Below are 24,410 nucleotides of genomic sequence, written 5' to 3'. Positions count from 1 at the left end.
GCTGCCAAATTCTGCTACTGCTGCTCTACAAATCACATTTCTGCAAATAATCTGTGCAGAATTGGGTGGTTTGTGACTCTTAGTTCCTTTCCAAAGTACTTTCCCGAGAGCCTATTATTGATTTTTTTAAAAAACTGAAAAGACTTAGAAAAGCAGCAATAACATGCATGTGTAGATATAGAAATTTGAGTTATATTTTTATGTATTATATATATATAATGTGGTGATCTTAGTGCATGTGCAAGAGTTTCTCCTGGTCAGAACCTACTAAAATGTGACACCTGCTCAGTTCAACTGAAACACCATTTATTTTGAGGAAAATAATGCCAATAAATGGTTTCCTCTCCTCCTCTTCTTGGTCTTTTGGCTTTGTCTGACCTTGAATTACCTCATCAAGGCTGGTAGATGTGTGTCTTGTGCAGAGCAGGTCTGCAAGGCTCGAGTCTCTAGAACTGTTCAGATTTGCTCAAGATTTAATTGAATTGTCCTTGAATGTGATAATTAACATTTAATATATCTGAAAGTCACCCACTGGCTGATTAAAATAGCAATGGGCTGTGTGTGGTAGGTTTTATTTCACTTTAATGAAAGAAATGGTCATTTCATACCTCTGGGTTGTTCCACTTGGGGAATATCATTAATTACGGACTAGTGAGACACCAGTTCATGGCAACAATTCAGAATAAATGAAAAGAGTAATTGGTTGGAATCATTAATAGATTTGGCAAGTGGGTTTGAACATCCCTGTGTCAGTGTTGTGTCACTCAGGTTCTGCTTTACTCTGTCACTTCATCCAGACTAAACTTAAGCCTCAGTTTACCCACAAAACCATCATATTAATTCCTGTGTTTGCTCTTCTCTGCCCAGCTGGTCTGCTAACAGCACTGGACTAAATCCTATCCATATTATTGTCCAGAGGCACTGGGAATGCTCCTGATGGAGTGGGCCCACTGGAAGTGGTTTTCCCATCAGCAGGGAGTGGTTTCTATGTGTTGTTGCCACCTCAGGGGTGGGAAACAGGGGACTCGCTGCAGGGTTTTAAAAGGTGTGTGGATGTGGCAGCTGGGACATGGTTAAAGGGGGGTTTGGAACTGCTGGGTTGGACTCAGTGATCTCAAAAGCCTTTTCCAACCTCAGCAATCCCCTGATTCTTTGCTTGGCCTGATGTCCACAGATCCAACCGTCAGGAGGTGGTGCAGTGACTCTGTTTTAAACCAGGTGAGGCTCCAGGTGTGACTTGGCAGCAAAGGTTAAGGGAGGAGGCACTCAGATATCTCTCTTTCACCCTTAAAAGTCAGCAGCAGTAGGATTTCATCTGGATTTGGGAATATCTGCAGAGCATCTCCTCAGTTCTTGCCGCTGGTGGGTTTGATTGGATTCCCCTTCCCAAGCAAATGGTTCCCAAGGGAGGGCACAAAGGGGAGATTCCCTGCCCAGGGAAAAGGCAGAGCAGAACCTGGGACAGGGGGCAGCCTACAGGTACCTACTGGAGAGGAGAAGGCTCTGGAAAGACCTGAGAGCCCCTTCCAGGGCCTGAAGGGGCTCCAAGAGACCTGGAGAGGGACTTGGGACAAGAGATGGGAGGGGACAGGACAAGGGGGAATGACTTCCCACTACCAGAGGGCAGGGTTAGATGGGATATTGGGAAGGAATTGTTCCCTGGGAGGGTGGGGAGGCCCTGGCACAGGTTGCCCAGAGAAGCTGTGGCTGCCCCTGGATCCCTGGAAGTGTCCAAGGCCAGGTTGGATGGGGCTTGGAGCAACCTGGGCTGGTGGAAGGTGTCCCTGCCCATGGCAGGGGTTGGGACTGGATGAGCTTTAAGGCCCTTCCAACCCAAACCATTCCAGAATTCTATGACTTGTAGGTGTTCCCAGCCCAGTGCTGCCACAATCCCCCCCTTTGCTTGAAGCTTTCAGAAAACTGATTAAAATTAGTAGATGGCTGAATTTCTTTTTGCTCAAATGGTGTTTGTGGAATGGCCCCTCCTGGCTGGGGCAGGATGATTGAGTGAGGGATGTTTTGCACTTCCAAGCCCAGGTGAGGATGCTGCTTGTCCCAGGTGTTCAGGCAAACATCCCAAATGCATCTGCCACCTTCCCTGGAGGTCCCAGATCTTGGGAATGTTAGACTTTGGCTCCTGGCTGGTTCACCAGCAAAGATGACTGGAAAGAGCCAAAGGGAATTGGGTTCACCTGGGGTTTGTTGGATGTTAATTGGGAATCTGGAAAGGGCTCTTTATCAGCAAATAATGTGGTATTATCTTCTTTATAAATTATACACTGATAATATCTGAAAATCATGGGATCCCAGACTGGTTTGGGTTGGAAGGGACCTTCAAGCCCTACCAGCTCCAGCCCTGCCATGGGCAGGGGCACCTTCCACTATTCCAGGTTGCTCCAAGCCCTGTCCAACCTCCCTTTGGACACTTGACTACTGGAATCCTTCCTTGAAACATCCTAAGGACCCCTAGTGCTGCTTTCTCCACAGGCTGAAAGATCCATGTGGTGAATATAAATATAACAGCATTAATTACAAAGGTGTAATTCTTGATTTCCAGTGATTTTCACACACTACTTGCAATGCTGTATTCAAAATCCAGCTCTGTAATTCAGACCTCGTGTCCAGAGATGATTTCTGAGCTTGGCCCTGCTCTGATCACTGCAGGTGAGATGGAAATTGTAGGAAAATTAAAGAAAAAAAAATAAAAAAGGATATTCCCTTCTGGATCATTGGTGCAGGGTTGGTATTTTGTGGTTATAGGAGATGACAGGGGCCATAATCCAGTGAAATGGTACAAAGCTCTCCTTGTCACAGTCATTTTGTAAAGCTGTGTGTGAAAGGGAGACCCATAAATTACAGGAATATCTTATTTAAAATTCTCCTGAGCTTTGCTGGCATTTGAGCTCAGTAATGGCTGCAGGGAAGGATGCCCAGGAAATCTCTCTGTTGCTTTTGAGCCATAGAAAAAGGGGTTTTTCACCTGATTCTGTCGCTGTGGGTTTTAGGCACCTTGACATGACAACAAACCATCAGCAAAGCCCAGAGCTTTGTTTTAGATAATGTTTGCTTGGGATTTATGCCCAAATTCTAATCCTACCTATAATCCCTCCCTTTCCAGCTCTGGATAGACCTGGTTTTCTTTAAATATATGAGGTGATGTGCAGTTCAGTGTTAATTCAGTGGTTGGCAGCCAAACATTGAGATCAATCATTTTATGGAATCAAAGAATCCCAGAATGGTTTGGGCTGGAAGGGACTTTAAGGCCCATCCAGTCCCACCCCCTGCCATGGGCAGGGACACCTCCCACTAGCCCAGGTTGCTCCAAGCCCGTCCAACCTGGCCTTGGACACTTCCAGGGATCCAGGGGCAGCCACAGCTTCTCTGGGCAACCTGGGCCAGGGCCTCCCCACCTCACAGGGAAGAATTTATTCCATATATAACAAATTTTTTTCCATATATTTTTTATCTAAGCTTTGACTCCTATTTCTTCTTCTACCAGGCTTTTTTTTTTTCCTAAAAAAAAGCCTTTTAACCCCTTCTCAGATTTCCACAGGGCATTGCCCACTTTAACTGGTGAAGAGCTTTGCACTCTGGGTGTCTGGGGGAAGAACAAATTTGCAGCTGCTCTTCCTTAGTGCTGCAAGTCCTGCTGCTCTTCCCCATGTTATTAAACAGCCTCATCCTCAAACACGATGTTGGGATTCATCCCAGTTTGTTCTTAAATATCTGCTCGGCTGATAGAAGTCATAAAAGAAGGAGAAGGTTTCTTGGAGGGTCGTCATGGTTTGAAATTATGGGCATAATAATTGCTTGGGTTTTTACTGTGCGTTCCCCGGCGCTGACTCTGAATTCCACAGTGATTTTCTGGCATTTGGCGCATAAAACTCATATAAACCTCATATAAAACTCATATAAAATCTTATAAAACTAGTCCTCAGAGCAGTAAAACCCACAATGGCAGGGTGGAACATGTTCACCCAGCAGAAGATGGGCTGTTCCACGGTAAAATAGAGGGGCTGTCGAGGCCAGTGACTTTTGCTGCCATAAAATCCCTTTTTTGGGATGTTCCAAGCGTGAGCAATTCACCACCATGGTAAGAGGTGAGGCCAGGAATGAGGATCCATCCCTTCCTCCTGGGAATCTGCTGGCAGACAACCCTGACTGCCCTCCAAACACTGCCACTGTCCTCCCATCCTTTCCTGGAGGTCGCACAAGTGCCACCCCCACCAGGGCCAGAAACAAAGGCATTTCTTTCCCTGTCATTTTGACTCCTTGGACAGGAGAAGAGCTGCTGGTTGGAATTCTCTCAGACATCATAAAACTTAATTTAAAGTTGGGTTTTTTTTAATTTAAAAAAGTCAGTTTTATCAGCTTATACTTCTAGCAGTCACAGTGTTGTCAGATAAAAGTCTGAGAGGTTACTCCTGTTCCAAGGATGTGTTTCTCAGAGTTCATTTCGATGAATTTACTCATAATCTTATCTTTCCTAATTGATTTTGCCTTTAAACTTTGGGAACCAGATGTTTGGTGTAATAATTAAAGTGATGTTTTCCAAAAGACGTGGTGCTTTGAGGGCACGGGTTAGTTCAGTGCTGGGTTCGTGGTTGGACTTGGTGGCCTTAGAGGGCTTTTCCAACAAAAAGAATCCCGTGATTCTATAAATACAGCAAATCTTGTCCTCACCACAGGAGCACAGAGCTGCTGGTTCCTTCTGCTCCAAGCAGAACCAGCTTTTGTTTTCCTCATTGAACTCCCTTGGGGCTGAAGTGGGGTCAGGCCGAGTAACCACGAGATTTTGGTTGGTTTGGTCAAGGAAAACCTTGATTATTAATTTGTTAAATGAAGAAGAGGCAGGGGGCTCTTACACCTCACCCTGATGCAACTGCAGGCCAAGATGCAAGTTACAGAAATTATTACAGATAAAAGGTAATCAAAGCTTCAAAAAGAAGGTGGGTTTGGACTTGGGGGCCTCATTACCTCCATCCTCAAGCTCAGGTCATTCTGGTTCCTGAAATGGGACGTGTCCCTCAAGCCATGGGTGTTGTACAATATTTAGTTGTCCTTTGCTTCCAAATTTGTAGCAAAGACTTGAAGGAAAGCACCACATGTAGGGGAACCCTGTTTTTGGACAAGGGAACCACAGCAGGTCTCAGTCTCTGGACTTGAACACAGGGTTGGAAGTGGCATCACTCTTACAGAGAGAGGAAGTGATCCCAGTATTAAATTCAAGGCTTTATCTTGGAAAAGCAGGGAATTTTTCCACCCCAGTCGTACCAACCCTTTAGCACCAAGAGGAATGGTAAAAGGGAACATTTAAAACCCAATCTCTCTCCCCTCAGTTAGAGGGAATTAGAATAAAATAATTTATGGTGTAGTTGCTCTTCTAACACGGAAATTCAGGTTTTTACAGACACACAAAAAACTCCCAAACCTGCTGGGGTTCAGGATGTTTCCTGAAGGCAAAGGCAGCAACTCTTGAGTTGGTGTAAGAGGTAAAAAACTACAACCCTTATTGTTTCTGGGTGTTGGTGAGTGTTTAGGCGTCCTCTGCTTTTATGGGATCTGAGCAGGAATTCACGGGGACAAGTGGAGCCTCAGCACCAGCCACAAAGCACCACTTGTGTCTCTAGTGCAGCTCCACTTCCAGACATGGCCAATCCTTTCCTGCTGGAAAAGAGTTGGAGAAGCAGATAACACCCACATCTGCAGTGATTAGCATGGAGCTCATGAATATAAAACACATGCAAATGAAGGCTGCACAGCTGCCTCTCCAGGGGGAGGGCAGTGAAATGCTCCTCACCCCCTCCCTGGTTTTCCATAAATCCAGGTCTGGAGGGATTTTAAAATCTGCAGAGGTAGGACAGCCTGGAGGATCAGCAGCTTTGGGGTTGTACCTGTTTTAGGTTGTGATTTATTTCCTACTCTGGTTGCTGAGGGAAGAGGCTGGAAATGCTGCTTTGAGAGGACTTTCCCTGCTCAGTGGACGTGGAGTGGGAAACCTCCTTTGGCTTTTCCAAGGTTTTTAGCTTCTCCTTGGGCTGCAGCAAATGGATTTTTGGCTCAATTTTCTGAGGCTGTGTTATGGTGTTCACCAGACCTCATGTAACTGGGCTTAGGGGTTTATGAAATAAATATATTGGTGGTGCTGGAGCATAATCAGTTCTGGCAGTGCTGAGGTTAATTGCTGCCTGTTTAATCTAACACACCTCACTCAAGCTCCTCGTGCATTGCTTGACTCACCCAAAAAAATACATTTACTGATAGTTTTGTATCCTCAGCCTCTTCTGGGAGGTAGCTGTGACCAGTGAACCCCTTGCAGGTGGCTTTAAAGGCCGTTGCCCAAGCACAGCGTTGATATTATTCAAGTGTAATACAAATATTGTGTTACTTTAGCTCTCAGATCCCAGTTTGATTTGATCCCAGTTTGATTTGATTGTGATGAAGCTTTTTTCTGTAAATAATGGTGAATTGCTAACTTACCACTCAGGGAAAGCTCTTGGGGGTTAAATTTGGATTGTTTCCCCAGGAGTTTGCAGTTATTATGGATTAAGTAGGGGTGAGAATCTACCAGAAGTGTATAATAAAACCAACAAAGAGTTAACATTTATATTATATGTATATTATGTACTTATATAAATATATGAATGCCATGACTCTTTCCTATGGGACCCTTTGTCAGAGATGAGCTCAGCTGGTTGGAACATGGAGATAAAACCCCCCAGCTCATGGATTTGATCCCCGTGTGGGCTCTTTGCTTTCAGTGACCCTTGTTGGTCCCTCCCAACCCAGAATATTCTGTGATCCTGTGCTATTATTGCCACAGCTCCAGGAGTTACCAACTGTGCCTCTCAGCAAGGATAAAATCCTCCTGCTGCCTGTCAAAAGAGATGCCACTCTGGTGCCAGTTTGTGCCAGTCACACTTTTTATCAGCTCTTGAGGGTGTGGACCCTTCTCTTCTTGGAAGTTTTCAGCTGGCACAACCCCTCTGTGCTTCCTGAGTCACTGGCAGTGTCTGATCATGGATAGAATGTGAGGGTGGCTCCCAGGGGCTGCTTTTATACCCATTTTTAATACTTCTCTGTGCCATCAATCCTTTTTACCCTCTGCATCTCCCCCTTCGCTTCCCCCGTGCCAGGAGTGGCTTCAATATTCCATGACATCTGACAGGGCTGCTGCTTTAATTAATGCTGGTTTCTGGCACAATTTATCCCTGTTGCATCTATTGATATCAGCATGATAATGTGAATTGATGTTAATTCACCAGCAACCTCTTTAATCTGATCAAATTAACACCAGCCATGTCCTGTGTAGTAACTCCTGGCTGCAGGGCCAGGGATCACACAGTAAATTCAAGCCTTTTTCTCATTCTAATCAGAGAATCACACACTGCTTTGGGTTGGAAGGGACCTTAAAGCTCATCCAGTCCCACCCCCTGCCCTGGGTAGGGACACCTCCCACCAGCCCAGCTTGCTCCAAGCCTGAACTGCCCTTGGTATTCCATCATTCCAGAGGTGGAAAGGAGAAGCCCTTCGAGGGTTTCTCTTTCCTGAGAGAAACAGAAAATCCTTGTCAGACTTCACGGGACATCCTGGAAGATCCCAGCACTTCATCACTCACTGGGGGAATTGGAGTTCCAGCTTGGGACTTTAATTTGCTTTTAGAAGTGTCAGCAGGTTTTTTGTTGACCAACAGAGTCTTCAAAGGCCTGTTCACTGTCTCTGAGTCTTTAAATTCATCAGTATTAAAGCAGATTTTCAGAAAGGGCTCTTTTTTTTTTTTTTTCTTTTTTTTTCCTGTGGAAATCTTTTTGGGCAATCCCTGGCAGGGCTTAAGCCTTTCAGCTGGGAGCCACTGGGAATAGAAATATATATTAGAAACAGCCAGTAAGTGCTAATAATCTGCTCTCAAGGCATAAAACAAGTGATTAGAGGGAGCTGGGACATTTTCTAGCCTATTTGGAGGGTTGTACAGTTTGCTTATGTTGAAAAAAAAGCTTGTAAAACTGGATTTCTAAAGCATTTTTTTGTCTGAACAAACTGAAATGTTGTTCTCTTAATGCCCAACAGTGCCTAAATCATCCAGGATTTTTGATACCTGTCTTCCAACTGGGATACCTCGGAGGAAAACCTGTCCTGTTGGAGTTCATCCCCTTCCTTTAGGGAAGGGGAGATTTTAATGCCTGGGGGGATTTTCAGAGGTTTTGTTTTCAAGTGGAGCTTTTTTCAAATGGCACATTTTCTTAGTTTCACCTTCAAATTTATGGAAGCTGTATTTATTAATTCCAGTAGCAGATTTTTATAGGGCCACCAAGAGATGGGGCAGTGGCTGGCCCTTGGTGGTTGCTCTGCAGAACCTGGGAGAGGTTCACGGGAGTATTCTCACATCTTGTGAGACTTAATGAAAGTTTAGCTCGTTTAAAAGGGTGTTAATGAAGGTTTTCAAAGAAAAGAAATAAGAAATTAGGTCTTCCCTGGCGAGTTTTATAAATACACCCCAGGAAGACTCTCCAGAGGTTCCTGATTGCTGATATTCCATTTCCTTAATGCATTTTATCACTTTCCAGCACTGCACACTTGACCTTGGTACAGTATTTTTGATAAGGTTGATTGAAAGTATTTAGGACATGTCAGAAATAAGTGAAAGGAGAAAAAAAATGGGAAAAATCAGTCATTAACTTGAATTTATCTGTAACAGTTCAGACCTAAGCACTTCTATCTCCATTTGAGTTAATTGGGTGTTTTCTGATTACACCATGACTTTCAGGTGGGAGAGAAAAATTCCCTTTATTGGGTATTGTGAGGAGTGGGAGTGGTACCCAAATTCAATTTTCTTCTGGCCTTTAAAGAGAGGGATTGGCCTACCTGGAGACCTAAAAATGTCTCTGAAAGTCTGACAAAGTGCCACTCAGGAGACGAGCCCAAGAGGCTGGAGGAGGTCAGGAGGCTGCACTGGGGGGACTGGATCCCCAGAACCATCGAGTTTCAAACAAATATGGTGAGATAGTGTTAAGTTAGACCATCCAAATGCAGTTTCCCTTTATTTGAAGAATTGTATTAGTATTCTTAAGGGATTAGGTGCAGTAGGAGCTCTGGGAGCTGGTGTTGGAGCAGGACTCCATCAGTTTGGGGATGTAGGAGGGTTAAAACAACCCAAAACATTGGGAAGCATCCCAAATATTTTTAAATTTAAAACAAACTATGACAACCTGAAGCCAAACCAGGGAACAGAGGCTGATGTATGACCTGAAGTTGTTGAGGGCTCATCAGAAGCAAGAGTGTTGGTGACCACTGGGGTGAACTGAGCTGCAAACCCTAACAAGAAAAACAGATCCATGCAGTTCACCTCTTCAATAATCCCAGAATGTGCTGAGCTGGAAAGGACCCTCCAGGATCATGGAGTCCCATCCCCAGGGGACCCCGTGATGGACTCGTGTTCACAGTGGTGTCACAGCGCGCTTTGCAAGAGCTTTAGGAACATGGGGATCGCTGCCACCTCATTCCACACGGGCTTAAGGAGCTGAAACAAGGTCTCCCGATGCACTTTGGGCACGAGCCCACTTGTGTCCAGCCATGGAGCTCTTCAGGACAGCTCCCAAATCCCCTCCTCTTGGATTTCCCTGAGAAACCCCCGCGGTGGCAGCAGCTGTGACCTTTCTCCAGGTGCCCAAGCGTGAGGCCGGAGGAGCTGCAAAATACCAGAGGGCAAAATATAGTAACAGGCTGGGGGGAAGCAGGCCTGTGTCCAGGGAAAAGGTGGAGGCAGGCAGGAGCCATGGAGTATTCCGAGAGCGATGGCGATTCCGCTGACGACGAGCGCGGCTTCTCGGGGAGCAGCGACGACGATGAAGGCCGGGGAGTGTCCGAGTCAGTGCCGGGGTTGGGGCTCTCGCTGGTGCCAGGGGGTGGTGGTGGCACTGCTAGTAATTAATGCATTGTTAATGGCTAATTAATGGCTGGATTTAAGACAGTGCCCTTCTAGGAGCTGCTTGTGCATTCGGTGCTGTGCTCCTAAAGTAACTCCTTGTTGTATTTAGTGCCGTGCATTTGCAGTAATTGCCTGTTGCATTTTAGGCTGTGATTTACTCTAGGAGTTGCTTTCTCATTTAATTCTGTGTCCTGGTAGTGAGTACTGGTAGTAGTTACTTGTTGCATTTAGTGCCATGCACTTATTAGTAGTAACTTTTGTATTTAATGTAGTAGTTAATTTTACCTTTAATGCTTACTAGTAGTAAGTTCTGCAATTCGTGCTGTGCACTTGTAGTAATTATTTGTAGTAAATAGTATTTACTTTTGCATTTAATGCCCTGTACCTGTAGTAGTTACTTTTGCCTTTAACACTGTGCACTCATAGTAGTTACTTTTGCACTTCACTCTTTGCACTTGTAATAATTACTTGTTGCATTTAATGCCATGCACTCACTAGTAATTACTCTCTCCTTTAATGCTGTGCACTGATAGTAACTAATGGTAGTAATTACTTTTTCATTTGATGCTGTGCACTTGGAGTAGTTACTGGGAGCAAGTACTTTTGCCTTTAGTGCTGTCCACTTACACTTCTGCATTTAATGCCGTGTCCTCAGTAGTAATTCCTTTTGTATTTAATACTGTGCACTGGTAGTCAGCAGTGCTAGTAGTAACTCCTGCATTTAATGCTGTGCACTTGTAGTAATTCCATGTTGCATTTAATCCCACCTACTCACTAGTAATTATTGTTGCCTTTAATGCCATGCTCTTGTAGTAGTTATTTTACATTTATGCTGTTCAGTGGTAGTAATTACTCTTGCCTTTAATGCTGTGAACCTGTAGTAATTACTTGTTGCATTTAATGTCATGCACTTGCAGCAGTAACTTCTGCACTGAATGCTATGCAGTTTGAGTAATTACTTGTTGCATTTCATGCCAGGTAGTAGCTACTTTTTCATCTTTGGCACTGATTAGTGGTAGGAATTACTCCTACATTTAATGCTGTGCACTTGCACTAGTTAGTCTTGCACTTGGTGCTGAGCACCTGTAGGAATTAGTTGTCTCATTTAATGCCATGCACCTGCTAGCATTTCATTCAGGGCCTTGCACTGGTAGGGTTTATTTTTGCCTCTAATGCCCTGGAATTCTGCTCTTCCAGTGGTCTCCTGTTGCGTTTAATCCTGTAAATTAATTCCCTTTTCAAATGAGAATTGGGAGGTGTTGGGAGCCTTGGGAGGTGTTGGGAGCAGTTGGAGTGTTGGGAGGTACTGGAGCACTGGGAGGAGATGGAACCTTGGGAGGTGTTGGAATGTTGGGAGCAGTTGGAGCTTTGGGAGGTGTTGGGAGCACTGGAAGGTGTTGGAGCCTTGGGAGCAGCTGGAGCACTGGGAGGTGTTGGAGCCTTGGGAGGAGTTGGAGCCTTGGGAGGTGTTGGGAGCACTGGGAGGTTTGGGGACGTGTTGGGAGCGCCGGAAGGTGTTGATAGCACTGGGAGGTGTTGGGAGGATTTGGATGCATTGGGAGGTGCTGGGAGGACTGGGAGGAGTTGGAGCCTTGGGAGGAGTTGGAGCGTTGGGATGTGTTGGAGCACTGGGAGGTGTTGGGAGGTCTGAGCTTGGCTTGTGTTTCACCAGAAGGTTCAAGGTTGGTACAGAAGGTGGTACAGGAGGACTTTGGAGGTACCAAAGATCGATTCCATGCTGATTAAAAGGACGTGTCAAGTGCAGAATAGCAAACCCCACAACAGTCCCTTGTGTGTTGGAATCTCCAGTTTCAAGGTTTATTTAAAATGTTTGATGAAGCCACCAATTGTAGTGTATTTTCCCCTTCTATAATCATCTAAATATAATATAGTGACCATCATCATGCCTTTAATCCAGAACTGTAAAGGGATAAACTGTCTTTTTATGACAGAAATTCATCTGAGATAATGGGATAGATATGTTAAGTTTTAACTGGAATTAGGGAACACCCAGAAAGGTTGCATAGTCATTTTAATGGATCAATATCCCAGTGAAAGTTGGCTACAGCAACTTAAGGGGATATTAAATACCGTAATTCCTTACCCTCTCTATATTTACCAGGGTTTTGGAAGTTAATAGAGATAATTATCTACTGCTATTCAGCTCCTTCTTTCTACTTGCTATCAATTACCATAATTTCATTTATCAGTGGGGTAAATTAGCACTAATACACACTTAATTTCGGTACAAATAGACTCAAAGTCAGCATTTGAATATTAATGTTTCTTTCATTTGTGTTTCTGCTTGCTTTGTTTTAAAGGTATTGACATAAAGACATCTCAAAGGCAATTAAAGTTAATTAATGATTACTTTAAAGGGAGAGATGAGTGCACATGCATCGCCCTTTTTTACTGCTTTAATACCTCCAGTCTTTAAATGAGGACATTTTTACTTCTAACAGCACCTTTAAATCTCATTTTCTGCCTCAGTGGAAATGCACAGTCTAAATGAATTAGGGGTGTTTAGAAGGAGAGGTCTCTTTTTGCCTGTGATCCACTTACCCTTCATACCTGGAAAGGTGGGAGTGAACTGGGATGAAATGAATCCTGTGCATTTCTCTCCCCAGCACAGAAAATGTATCTCTTGAACCCTGATGGAACAGTGAATCAGCTGGATTAAAATCAGTTAAATTGGTGTTTTATTATATGTGTAATTTGTAGCTTTTACCTGCTTGAAGCCTGGGTGGGGGATGAAAACATCAGGGCAAAGCTGTGCCTCCCAGAAATGTATTTTTCTGAAGGGCTTGAAGGATCCCAGATGCCTGGAAATCAAAAGATTGTCGTGGAAATAATGCAACTGGCTCAAGAAATGTGTTTTTCCTTGCAGGGAGGACGTCAGAACAGCCAACGTCATTGCGGCTGAAGCGGTGACGTGTCTGGTCATAGACAGAGAGTAAGTACATCCCTCCCCTGCCTTGGGCTTTGCCTCCAATTTGCACCTTTTCCAGAGCTTTAGAGAGCCTTTGATGGTTTTCTTCAGAGAGGCCATTTAATTTTGAGTAATGCCATCCCAGTGTATCTTGATACTTCAGGGGGGATATCTCCAATATTCCAGATATTCAGAGGGAAGGCGCCTCTGAATCAGCTCAGTAGTGGCAAACGCTGACAATGGAGAAGTGCAGACACAAAATGGAAATAACTGGGGAATGGAATTCCTGGGGAAACGGAGCTGGTGCAGTGGAACACAGCTCGAGTTCATCCTGGCAAATGTTAGAGCAAGATGATGTTATTCCAGCCCGTGTGGGGTGGGGAGTCCTTGGGCGAAGGACACAGCCCTGCTTGGAGCTCTGCGGCTCCAAGGACACAGAGGAGGTGAGGAGAGTAAAATAATATCTTGTCTATGGAGCTTGAGGGAATTAGGGGGGGTTATTCTGGAAAAAAACATGCCTGGATGATCCAGAGCTGTGAATTCAACTGCTCCTACAGCTGTTGGGAATGGGATTAAAAGCAATGAGCATGAAATTCAGTGTGACTCCTGTGGTGGTTTTCCAGTTGTAAGGGCAGTGAAGTGTTGGTATAAACCATCAAAAGGTTTATCTTCCATGGGAATCTTTCCAAGGGAATGTGGTGTCGATCTGTGAAAGCAAGAGAGAGGCAAATAGAATGAACAGGGATTGACTTCCCCAGGGCAGGAACCCAACAGGACCTGCAGGAGGGAGTCAAAACCCTGGGGAAAACAGGAAATCTGTTTGAATCTGCCACTGTTTGAAAGGAAGATAAATCCACTGGATTTTTGAAATGTGTAGGACCTCCCTGTGTGCTGGGAGCTTTCAGAGGGGTGTGGGACAGCACTGAGGGTCAAGGGAGGGGATTGTCTCACTCTGGTCTGCACTGGGGCACCTCACCTCGAGTCCTGGGGGCAGTTTGGGCACCAGAATATAGGAAAGGTCTAAAGCTGTTGGAGAGCATCCAAAGGAGGGACACAGGGATGGGGAAGGGCCTGGAAGGGAAGCCCTGGGATGAGCAGCTGAGGGCACTGGGTGTGTTCAGCTGGAGGAGAGGAGACTGAGGGCAGAGCTCACCGGGGGCTGCAGCTCCTCCCGAGGGGCAGCTCCATCTCTGCTCTGTGACCAGGGACAGGACCCAGGGAATGGCTGGAGCTGTGCCAGAGCAGGGTCAGGTTGGATCTCAGGGAAAGGTTCTTCCCCCAGAGGATGGTTGGCACTGACCAGGCTCCCCAGGGCAGTGGGCACAGCCCCAAGGCTGCCAGAGCTACAGGAGGGTTTGACAACACCCTCAGGGACAGGGTGGGATTGTTGAGGTGTCTGGGCAGGGCCAGGAGTTGGACTGGATGATCCTTGTGGGTCCCTTCCAGCTCTGGATATTCTATGATTCTATGAAATATCACAAAGGGTTGCTTTTTCCCTGTGTTCCCTGGGCACACAGTGTTGGTGCAGGACATGTTGATGCTGTCAGAGGTCAGAAGGGACCTCTGGAGCCCTTCCTGTCTTCTGGAGAGACACAGTTCCCTGCTCAAGTGCCTCGGAGGGATGGTCTCTGTACCCTCAATCCTGCTTTGACACAAGTGCTTTGTACCCAGTTGTCTCACCCTCCTCCATTTCTAGAAATCTGGTGTTCTGCAAAGGTTGAGTTTGGGAATAATACCTCAGAAATCCTGATCCTTCTGATGTGTTAATTTATTATGGATTAAAAAGAAATATGGTCTCTCCATTGAGCACAGGTGGGGAACACCAGGGAGGTTCTTTCACGTACACAACCAAGGGAACCTGGTGGATCAAACACCCCCTTCTTGTTTTTTGGGGCAAAGAAAAGAAGAATTATTATTCATTAGATTACTTAGCAAGAGCCTCTTAATTTTAAGAGTTTTTATCTTTTTATTAATTAGATAATTTGGCAAGCCTTAATTCAGAGAAATACAAAGCAACAAGAATTTTGTGCCCCTTTTTTTTTACCACTTTTGCAACAGGTATTTTTGCTTTGCACTGTAAGCATTTAAAAAAACCCATAACTAATAATTGCAGAGTCACTCATTCCTGATCATGTTACCAAGAGTTTCTTTACTTGTCTCCTGTGCCTTCTCCTCAGTGTATAATGCCCTTGGAATAGTGAGGAAGCACAAGTGAAATTCAACCTGATGAAGCTGTAGTTAATCTACACCAGAGATTCTAGTAACACTCTGCAATTAGTAGCAGAGTATTTATAAGAATCTTATTTATAGTGCAAGAAAATTGATGCTATTTATAGCACCTTTTATCATTCAGGGAAGGTTGTCCTGTGTCCTGCCCAGTACTGGATTTCTTGTCAGAGTTTTTCTCTTGGGCTGTTCTTTTATGGGCATGGGAATAACCATAGGAGCAAATTTTAATGTGGAGAAAAAATGGGAAATTCTGTTGATGAGGGGAAAATAGCATTTCTTTCTATCCAGATGCACCAAACATCACCCAGTTTGGGTTGTTGTGGTCATGGGAGATGCTCACGCTGAGGGGTGATGTGTCATTAAGGCTGCCAAATATTTTCTGTTCCAAGCCAAGCTCTTTGCTTAATCAGATGTAACTACTGACAGCAATTTTCATGCTCTGTGGGTGTCCTGCTCTGAAATGTCTCAGCAACAGTGATGTTGCTGTTTCAAAACACAAATGATGGGAAAATAACATTTCCTTCCTAAGAAACTGGAGCATTTCAGTCTCACTGGCCGGGGTTCATGTTACCCACCAGCATCACCTTGGCAGCAAGGGAAGCTCTTCCAAATTCCTTGTAAGTCTTCCCAAGATATCCAAAATTCCAGCTCATGCAGAGAGTCACGCCTTGGTGTCACAGCAAGTTGTTCCTAAGAGAGACATGAGGCTGGTCTCTGGATCTGGGAATTTTATGAGCAATTTTAGGGCTGGTTTAGTGGCTGGAGGGTTTGTATTTTGAGAGGAAATAGTGTGGGAAAGTTTCTTCCTAGGGATGAGCCAGGCTGCCAGGAGAGCTCTGGGAGAGCTGGGTTGGAGATGGGACACTGCTTGAGCATGGAAATAGGAAATGTGTCCTCTAAAAAGCATCTCTGAAATTTAAAATAGGTCTAGAATGGTTCCAGGGGTGAAGCAGTGGGAGATGGAAGTACCAGGAGGAAAGTGAAATAGTCTTTAATCACCAGACTCTCACTATGTTGGTGCTGCCTCGCTTTTTAATTTCCTTGTGAAACAAGAGGGCTGTTACAGCCACAAAAACACCCCAAAGATGCCCAAAAAAGCAGTGGAGTGAATTCTTGCAAATCTGGGTAGACATGCCTTGAGAGAGTGGATTTCCAACTTCTTTTCTGGGGTAGAAACCAGCAGAATTGAGATTTAACAAATAAAACAACCTGCAATGAGAAAGCATTTGATGTGTCCCATGGAATTAAGCTCCTTTGTTCCCACCTGTCTTTGTCCTGGCTGCCCCATCCCTGGAAGTGTCCAAGGCCAGGTTGGAGCACCCTGGGCTAGTGGAGGGTGTCCCTGCCCATGGCAGGGGGTTGGAACAAGCTGCTCTTTTATGGTCCCTTCCAACCCAGACCATTCTGGGATTCTGCAATTCCCACTGGGCTCATTTTGGTCACCCAAGGAAGACTGACAGCAAACAGAACATTTGCTACAGCATTTAAGAGAACTTTAGGAGCTGAAATCATACCAGAAACCCCTCAAAAAACCCTAGTGTAGTCCTACTTTAGTCAGGTGCGTTCGAAAGAAAGAACTGAATAATCAGAAAGCAAAACTTCCAGGGAATTTCATGTTATAATCAAAAGTTTCACCATGGAAGAGCAGGTTCCTTAATCCAGTAGGGAAAATAAAAGGAGATGGTGCCAAGGCTGATGGACTGAGGATGACAGCTCTGCTAAGGGATCCCGGGGCCCCCTGGTGTCCTCTCCATGCTCAGGCTTTCCAGTGAGACCAGGTGGATGTAGCCAGGCTGTGTGGAGGGAGGATGTTCTTCCTGCCGGCCGTGGAGCACAGACCCAACTAGGGGCTCATGGAATTGCCTTGGGAAGTTCAGCCAAATCCACACAGTGTTCATGGGAATTGTCAAAAAAATCGGACAAACCACTTGAAGGAATTTGGAGAAGCCTTTGGATACTTGGGGAGCCAGATAAAAAAAAACATTTTCTCCTGATCTGGGTAAACATATTAATATTTTAGAACAACTGTCAGATGTCTTTTATTCATTTTTAATTCCTTATTTTTATTTTTATTTTTTTACATTTTCTGGACTTTCTGTGTTGAGGGCTTGCCTTTGACCCTACATGAACTAAAATCAAACCTGTTGCTAATGAAGTATTTCCTATTGTGCCACTGCAGTAATTCATCCTCTGGGAAGAAACTAATCCTGGGAGATACCTGAGGATGTTGCCTCCAAATTGTTTCAAGCTTGGCCTTGTCTTGGCTCATCTTGGTGAATGTTCAGGTTCCCTGGAGGGGTTGTTAGTTTTGTTGCAGAAGCAGAGTTGGGCTGACTGGGAGAAAGCTGACAGTGCCCATCTGCTGGATTTGATGGATTGCTCCTCTAGGAAATTGTCTATAAAAGGCCTTCTGATAAAAATTTTGGAGACACACCTTGAGCATCTGTTGTGTAAATCAGAATAAAGGCACACAGACACACTTCACTTGCAGCTCCTTTGTGGGGAGAGAAAACGGGAGGAAAAGGTTCCAAACTCATTTCCAACATTTGGATCACCACTGACACTCTGAGAAGTTGGTGCAACTTTATCCTTCTTTTTTATTTTCACACCCACTTCTTGAAACTCAAAAAGTCTTAGAAAACATTCAGAGCTCCTCCTGAACTGTAAGAATGTTTATACTTAAGTTGATTCAGGTTCATCTTTTATTTATATGTGATTTTTTTCCCCCCTCTCCATAATTTATTTATGTTGCTAACAATGTTTTCTGGGGCTCTGAGATTTACCAAGTGTCAACGTCGTGGGTGCTGGGAGAACAAAATTGCCTCATGCAAATCTGATGGATCAGAGCCAGTAAAACTCAAGGCACAGAGTGCTGCAAAAGTGCCTGATATTTGCAGATATTTAATGCTAAATACTGTTTTTCCGGCTTGTTGTCTCCTTCAGTTACATATATCAGGATGATACACTTTTTTTTTTTTTTTTAAGGCAGCATTTCAAATATTTCAGCTATTTTGGGATTTTTCCGCTTTGCATTTTGTGGGTTTGTTTGGTTTTTAAAAGCCTTTTTGTCAGGGATAGCTCTGAGGTGTCAGGAAAGGTTCCTGGATCGACTCTCTTGGCAATGGAAGTTGGAGAAAAATGAAATTAAAAAAGTGTTATCTGAGCGTGACTGACCCTCCACAAGCCGAGCCAGACTCTTCCACTGGGGATTTTAGGTTTTGCTGCTTTAGTGTTTCTCCCAGTTGGAGCGAAGTTTATCCATGGAGAAAATTGGTTGTGAGGAGAGAATAGGAAAAAAAATGAAGAGAAAAAGCTGTGAGGGGGGAAAAAAAAACCAGAGCAGTTTTCTGATTGACTCTTTGGGGAGGTTGTGACTGAGCTGACACTTCAACAGCAATAACAGAGTGAGCTTCAATGCCTTGCCCAGTCCTAAGTCTTGCTTAAGATTTTTAGTAAAAACTTAAGGATATTAGACAAACTTGTTACTCCTTACAGTGACTTTTTCTTCTGTGTTTCACTAGAGATTTATTTGCACTGCCAATAAAAAAAAAAATGGGGTGTTTAACCCCGCCACATTTGCCAAAGCAAACCAAGCCCAAATTACAATTTAAACCCTAGATCATCTCTTATGGTGATCCAGGAGGATTATGTTAATTAATTGCCTGAATATCTGGGTTTTAATTGAGGATTAACATCCACATCTTGCTTTGCTTTCACTGTTGCCTTGCAAGGGTTTGGCTTCAACCTCTGGCACATCCCAGGCACAAGGAAGAGAAACCTTGAGGTGTTGGATGAGCTGAGTTGTTCATATTTTCACTGCTGGGCAAGGGGAATTTGGGGTTGAAAAGATGGTGGTTCACACATCTTAATATTAAAAATATTCATATTAATAGTAACCAGCCTTGTTAAAAGACCCCAACACAACTTCTCTGCAAGAGCAAAGGGGGCTTTGCCTTCTCTTCCTCAGTAATGAATTCCCGTTGCTTTCCTGGATGCCACAGAAATGATTTCCTCGATTATGTCGTTTAAAATGTAACCATTAAAGAAAGTAGAAAGCTGGGGGGATTTTTCCTGAGTTACAGGAAGCAGAAAATCCCAGAATGGGTCAGGTTGGAAGGGCCCACAGTGGGGCATCTGGTTCCACCTCCCTGCTCCAGCCCAGAGCACGTGGCACAGGAGTGTGAGAGGGAATTACTCAGGAAAGGCCCCTTTGCAGCAGCTCTAGATCCAAATCACTGTAAATCCCTCTCCCAACCATCATCTCTTGCCTCCTATGGGTAAAATGTGGCTTTTTCCAGCTGCTGATTTTAAAGCAAGATAATTTACCCCCCTCTGGTTCTCCTGGAAGTCCTGTCCCTGTTCCCTGCATGCACACAGAGTACCTTCCATGGGATCAACCGTCTCCTGATGCAGCAGGACACTTAAGTACCCACTTAAGCCTGTCAGCAGGTTTAATCTCCCTGGGCACAGCACAGCTGGGACAGCTCCATGAAGGGAACACGAAGCCATCCTGGCTGACCTCCTGTCCCACAGGATATTGCCTTTCCCAGCTGCCCCTGGCTCAGCCTGCCCTGGATTTCCCTCACCTGCTCAACAGCATCAATTCTCTTTCATCCTGCAACTCCTCACTGCAAATATTTCCATGTTAAATATTATTCCTAAATTCAAAAATGTGGCCCTAAATGGTCATTTTAATATTTTTTTTTCATTTTTTCCAGGTTTCAGTTAATTTGTTTTCGATTTAACAGCCATTTCTGCTCTTCAGCTCTGTGTTTGGTGCCTCAGGGGTGTGAGGAACATAAGGCTGGAGGGACTGCAGGGTTTTCCTTTGTGAGGCCGTGACCTTAAGGCACAGCTTAGTCAAGAGGCTGTAGTTTGCAGCAGTTCATCCTTTCAAATTAGCCAGGCTCTTTTCTCCTTTGGCAAGGGCTGCTTTCTTCCTTGGAAAAAAGGAAAACTGGTGTGTGACAGACAGGCTGGGAATATTGGAAATGTATAGTAGGGAATGAGCTTTTCACCTGGAGTATTTTCATTCTAGGTATCCATTGATATTAGTTGTTAGAATCATTAAAAATAATTAATTTCTAGGGTTTTATTTGCCTGGGGCACTGTTTGGTGTCACCACCAAAGATATAACAGTTGGATTTTTTAGAATCATGGAATCACACACTGGCTTGGGTTGGAAAGGACCTCAAAGCTCGTCTCATTCCACCCCTGTCACAGGCAGGGACACCTTTCACCAGCCCAGGTTGTCCAACCTGGCCTTGGACACTTCCAGGGATCCAGGGGCAGCCACAGCTTCTCTGGGCAACCTGTGCCAGGGCCTCCCCACCCTCCCAGGGAACAATTCCTTCCCAATATTCCCAAACCTAAATTTCCCCTCTTTCAGTTTGAAACCTTTGATGTGTTTTTGGGGGAGTGTTTCTCTTAAAGATGAGACAGAGGCAGAAATAAAGATTCTCCCTCACTTTGGAAGCAGAGGGATTTCTGGGGATTCTGGTGGGAGGACGGGGATCGGGGCTGAGGTGCCACCACCAGGCACATCCACATGCTTGCTCTGGTACTACTCCTGGGGGGTGGAAAACCTCCAGCAGTCATTTCAGGGGGCTGGAAAAATAAGTTTGGATCTTCTTGACCTTGGTTATTGCACCTCCAGCATTTCTGAGGCTGCGTTTCCCAGCCCTGGCCCTGGTTTGGTTGGTCGTGGGCATCGAGATACAGCCCCTGGTTGCTGCCAAAGAGCCACAGTGGCTTTTGTGGCTCCCAAATGGACACTTCAGACATGGGGTAGTGGCAGTGCTGGGTTAGTGGTTGGACTTGCTGATCCCAAAATCCTTTCCAGACTTAAGGATTCTACAGTTCTTCCCCTAAAAGTGCCCCTTTGTTTTTACAGCTCCTTCAAGCATCTCATCGGGGGCCTGGATGACGTTTCCAACAAAGCTTATGAAGATGCAGAAGCAAAAGCAAAGTAAGTGCCTGCTCCCTGTGTTCAGCAGAAAATCTTAAACTCATTTTTATTGATGGTACGTCACTGTAGTTCCAAAAAAACCCCCTCCTTTTTGTCCACACAGTAGGGTAAAACTGCTTAAAAAGGAGAGAATTATTGTGAATGTGGAGGTGAGTGTCCAAAGCCAGGTGGCCCCAAGGTCCTTCTTAATCACAGCATTTGAGTCCTCAGAAGTGTTGGATCTTCCAAAAAATTCTCTTGAACTCTTGTAAGGTGAGAAACTCCAGCTGTTGGGATTGCAGTGGAGGAAATGGTTGTTGAGAACGATGGTTTTCTTCAGAGAGCTCTGCCCTTCCTCAGATACCTTCACAGAGTCTAAAGGTGGTTTGAGGCCAGGGGTGAGAAATGGGGGCTGGAGTGTACTGTGAGTTTAAAATATTGTTTAAAAAACCAATTTTCATTCATCATTGATCTACGGTTGGATTTTAATCTGGAAGCTTCGTGATGTCTGAACTCTGATTCCCTCCCAATGATCAAACCTTGGAAGAGGAATTAGAAGAGAGTTCTGATTAGAGAGATGCTGAACATGAGCCAGATATAATTCAAAGGCAAGAGTTACTAAAAAGGAAATTAAATCTGCTCTGTACAACATTTCTTTACTTTTCTTCCTGTGCAATTATTGGCTTTTATTGGGATTTTTTAGGGAAGGGAGAGTGTGACTGTTCATCAGTGATCTACAGCTGCCTAAATTTAAGACTGCTCCTAAGTTCTACACAGTAACTTCTCATTAAACCAGAGAGGGTTCTAATAGTCTGTACCAAAGGTACTCCTATGGAGAGAAAGTGAGAAGCCCTAATTGATTGAAAATACCTCTCTGTTCCTTTCAGAAACTAAATATCCATCTCAAGAAGCTGAGTTTCTTGAGCAAATCCTGCTACTTCTGTAAAATACCCACAAGCCTCTTCTTTATCATCTTTGAGTGATGTTTGAAGTGCATTTTTAATGATATTAAATGTATTTTAAGGTGCTAGAATGCAGGGTTGCAGTTTAGTTTGCAATAGGATTTCCCTGCCCCGGATCAAATGTGTAAGATTTCCTCTTAAAAAGAAGTTCCGTTAAAAAAGGTTAAATTCCCTAAAACTCCTTTATCAGTTTCCTTCTTCTGCCATCCCAAAAAACAGGGATTTTGGGCCCAGAATGCCAAGTCAAATGGACACAGTGCTATAGCAGCAGATAACTGGCTGTTAGATATTACTGATAAATATATTTGATTATGTGTATTTTTATATATAGCTGAAATCATGGCATTTTAATGCCAGGAGCAGCTTCTACAAAGCATTTTACAAAGGGTTGGAAAATCAACTTTAGCAGCTTCAGGGAGATGGTCCCAAGTATTCCAGGCACGTGCTGTTATCCTTTGATATTATTTTTTGAGTGTTACTATTTGGGTTTGATTGGTTTCCATCAGAAGCAAAGGGAAGAAAACCTTGGCAGTGAAGCTGGGGATTTTAAGCTCTATTATTAATTATCATGGAGTTGTTTGCCATCCCAGGAATGTTGGGGATGCAGATTGTATGGGAGGGTTTTTGAGGATTGTTTTGTGAGTTTTTAGGGATCACTTATGTCAGGATCCCCTGTGTGCTGGGGGGACACTGCAGCTGAGGACCTATTTTGAATAAACTCTTCATTTGGGGAACCCCTGGGCTGACCTTCACATCTCTGAGCTTTTATCTTTATTCCTTTCCTTCTAATGCCACGTATTTCATCCCAATGCAAGGGCAAAGCCGAGGGTTCCCGGTGATGGTGGAATAGATTAATTTTGATACAGCTTTTCTTAAAAGCCAGAGGCCTTTGCTTGAGTCCTGCCACTCCAGGTAGGTGACAGTGGCATTATTGCCCTTCAGACGTTGACATTTTGCCTTGGACAAAGCTGAAGGGACCAGTGTTTGCTGCCTGGAGAAACATCAAAGCAAGGAATGCTCTTGAAAAATGCGGCATTTACTAATAAAATACCATATTCACCTTTGCTGGGCTCCTTGGAAACAAGCCATGCCTGCAGAAAGATGGATAGAAGAGGGGAAAATGACAAAGTTACTTGGAGAGTGACAATAAGAAGCCTTGTGAGCCATTCCAGGAAGTTTGGTCATTCAGGAGTTAAGGAGAAAAGTCTCCTTGGCAGAAACTTTAACCTGGATTCCTTTTCGAGCAGCTGTTAATCAGCTCCAGCTAATTGTCCTTCAAGAGCTTCTTTTTTCCAAGGGGGAGTTTGTGGTAGGGAAGGACTTGGCCCATGAAGCGTGTTCGGCTTTTGGGGGGGTTTTACACCAATCCCATGGGTTTGTCCCTCTTTTTGCACCCTTTTAGCTCCTGTCTCCTGGTCAGAGCTCATGTGCTGGGGGGCAGAAGGCCTTGGAATGGGCAGGAATTTTCTGTATCCCTTGTGGATGAAGCGGATCAGGATGATCAAGGCCAGGTTGAACAGGACTGATCTCGTGGAAGGTGTCCCTGCCCATGGCAAGTGGGTTGGAGATAAATGATCTTTAAGGTGCCTCCCAACCCAAACCATCCCATGACTGTAAATACCCACCAAATTGGTGGCACTGGGGGGGGGTTGCCTCTTTCCACACTGGAATGTGCCCCTGGGGTCACAGAGCTGGTAGGACATGGCTGAGGGGATGCCAGGCAGAAGCTCCAGGCTCAGAAGATCTTTCCATGTGTCCATCAGTCCTCCATGTCTGACAGAGTTGAACTGTTTATTGAGTTTATCTCTTGGTGACCTGGTGTCTTCCCAGCTAAGCCTTGAGGAATGGTCAGGGTGCTCCTGGGACCTGGGGAATGTTCTGTGGACCACTGAGCTACCTCTTCCCACCCTTGGACATGGTTTGAAGGGAGAGCAAACTCCGCCCAGCTCCTGAAGGCAGAGAAAATGCTGATCAAAAAGAGTTGAGCTGAGCAGAGGGGCTTCCTGCCCCACTCACTGGGGAGTCCCAGAGGGACCAGGGCTGGGAGGGTTGTAGTCCTGTCTTTGTCCTGCACGGATGGTGTCTCCCTGTTCTGCATGGACACTTTGGATCGTGTCCTAGATCCCTTGGCTTGCACAGGCACCTGGAATGCCCAGCCCCAGTGGGAAGGGGACCAGGAGTCCCTGCCAAGCCAATCTGGAAGGAAGTTGTTCTTCAAGGGCTTTGACCTTCCCTCAAGGAGACACCTCTATCTTGGAAAGCAAGTGAACAAACCCTGGTTTATCCTCCTGCTCACAGGGATTGTCTTTATGGCATGAGCTTCCCCCAGCACCAAAACTCATTTACTTCTTCCCAACCAATATCTTACTATCCAACTGATGCTTATTTTGGAGCCACTTTCCTGATTTTTGCAATCTT

The 24,410-nt window shown here is 44.8% G+C and overlaps 1 protein-coding gene across 8 annotated transcripts in view; it reads left to right on the top strand.

The window, feature by feature from the left end:
- PRKG1 (protein kinase cGMP-dependent 1) overlaps positions 1-24,410 on the top strand; it is a 395,239-nt gene that overhangs the window by 313,312 nt on the left and 57,517 nt on the right. For all 8 annotated transcript variants that reach the window (XM_027665603.1, XM_027665605.1, XM_027665602.1 and 5 more), the window contains 2 exons: positions 12,813-12,878; positions 20,977-21,051. In XM_027665603.1, coding sequence (XP_027521404.1) covers positions 12,813-12,878; positions 20,977-21,051 — 141 coding nt within the window. The remainder of the gene's footprint in view (positions 1-12,812; positions 12,879-20,976; positions 21,052-24,410) is intronic.

The sequence above is a fragment of the Corapipo altera genome, unplaced genomic scaffold (assembly GCF_003945725.1).
Source record: "Corapipo altera isolate COAL_440 unplaced genomic scaffold, ASM394572v1 161, whole genome shotgun sequence".
Classification (NCBI taxonomy): domain Eukaryota; kingdom Metazoa; phylum Chordata; class Aves; order Passeriformes; family Pipridae; genus Corapipo; species Corapipo altera.
Note: the sequence above shows the minus strand (reverse complement) of the source record. Positions and strands in the feature narration are given on the sequence as shown.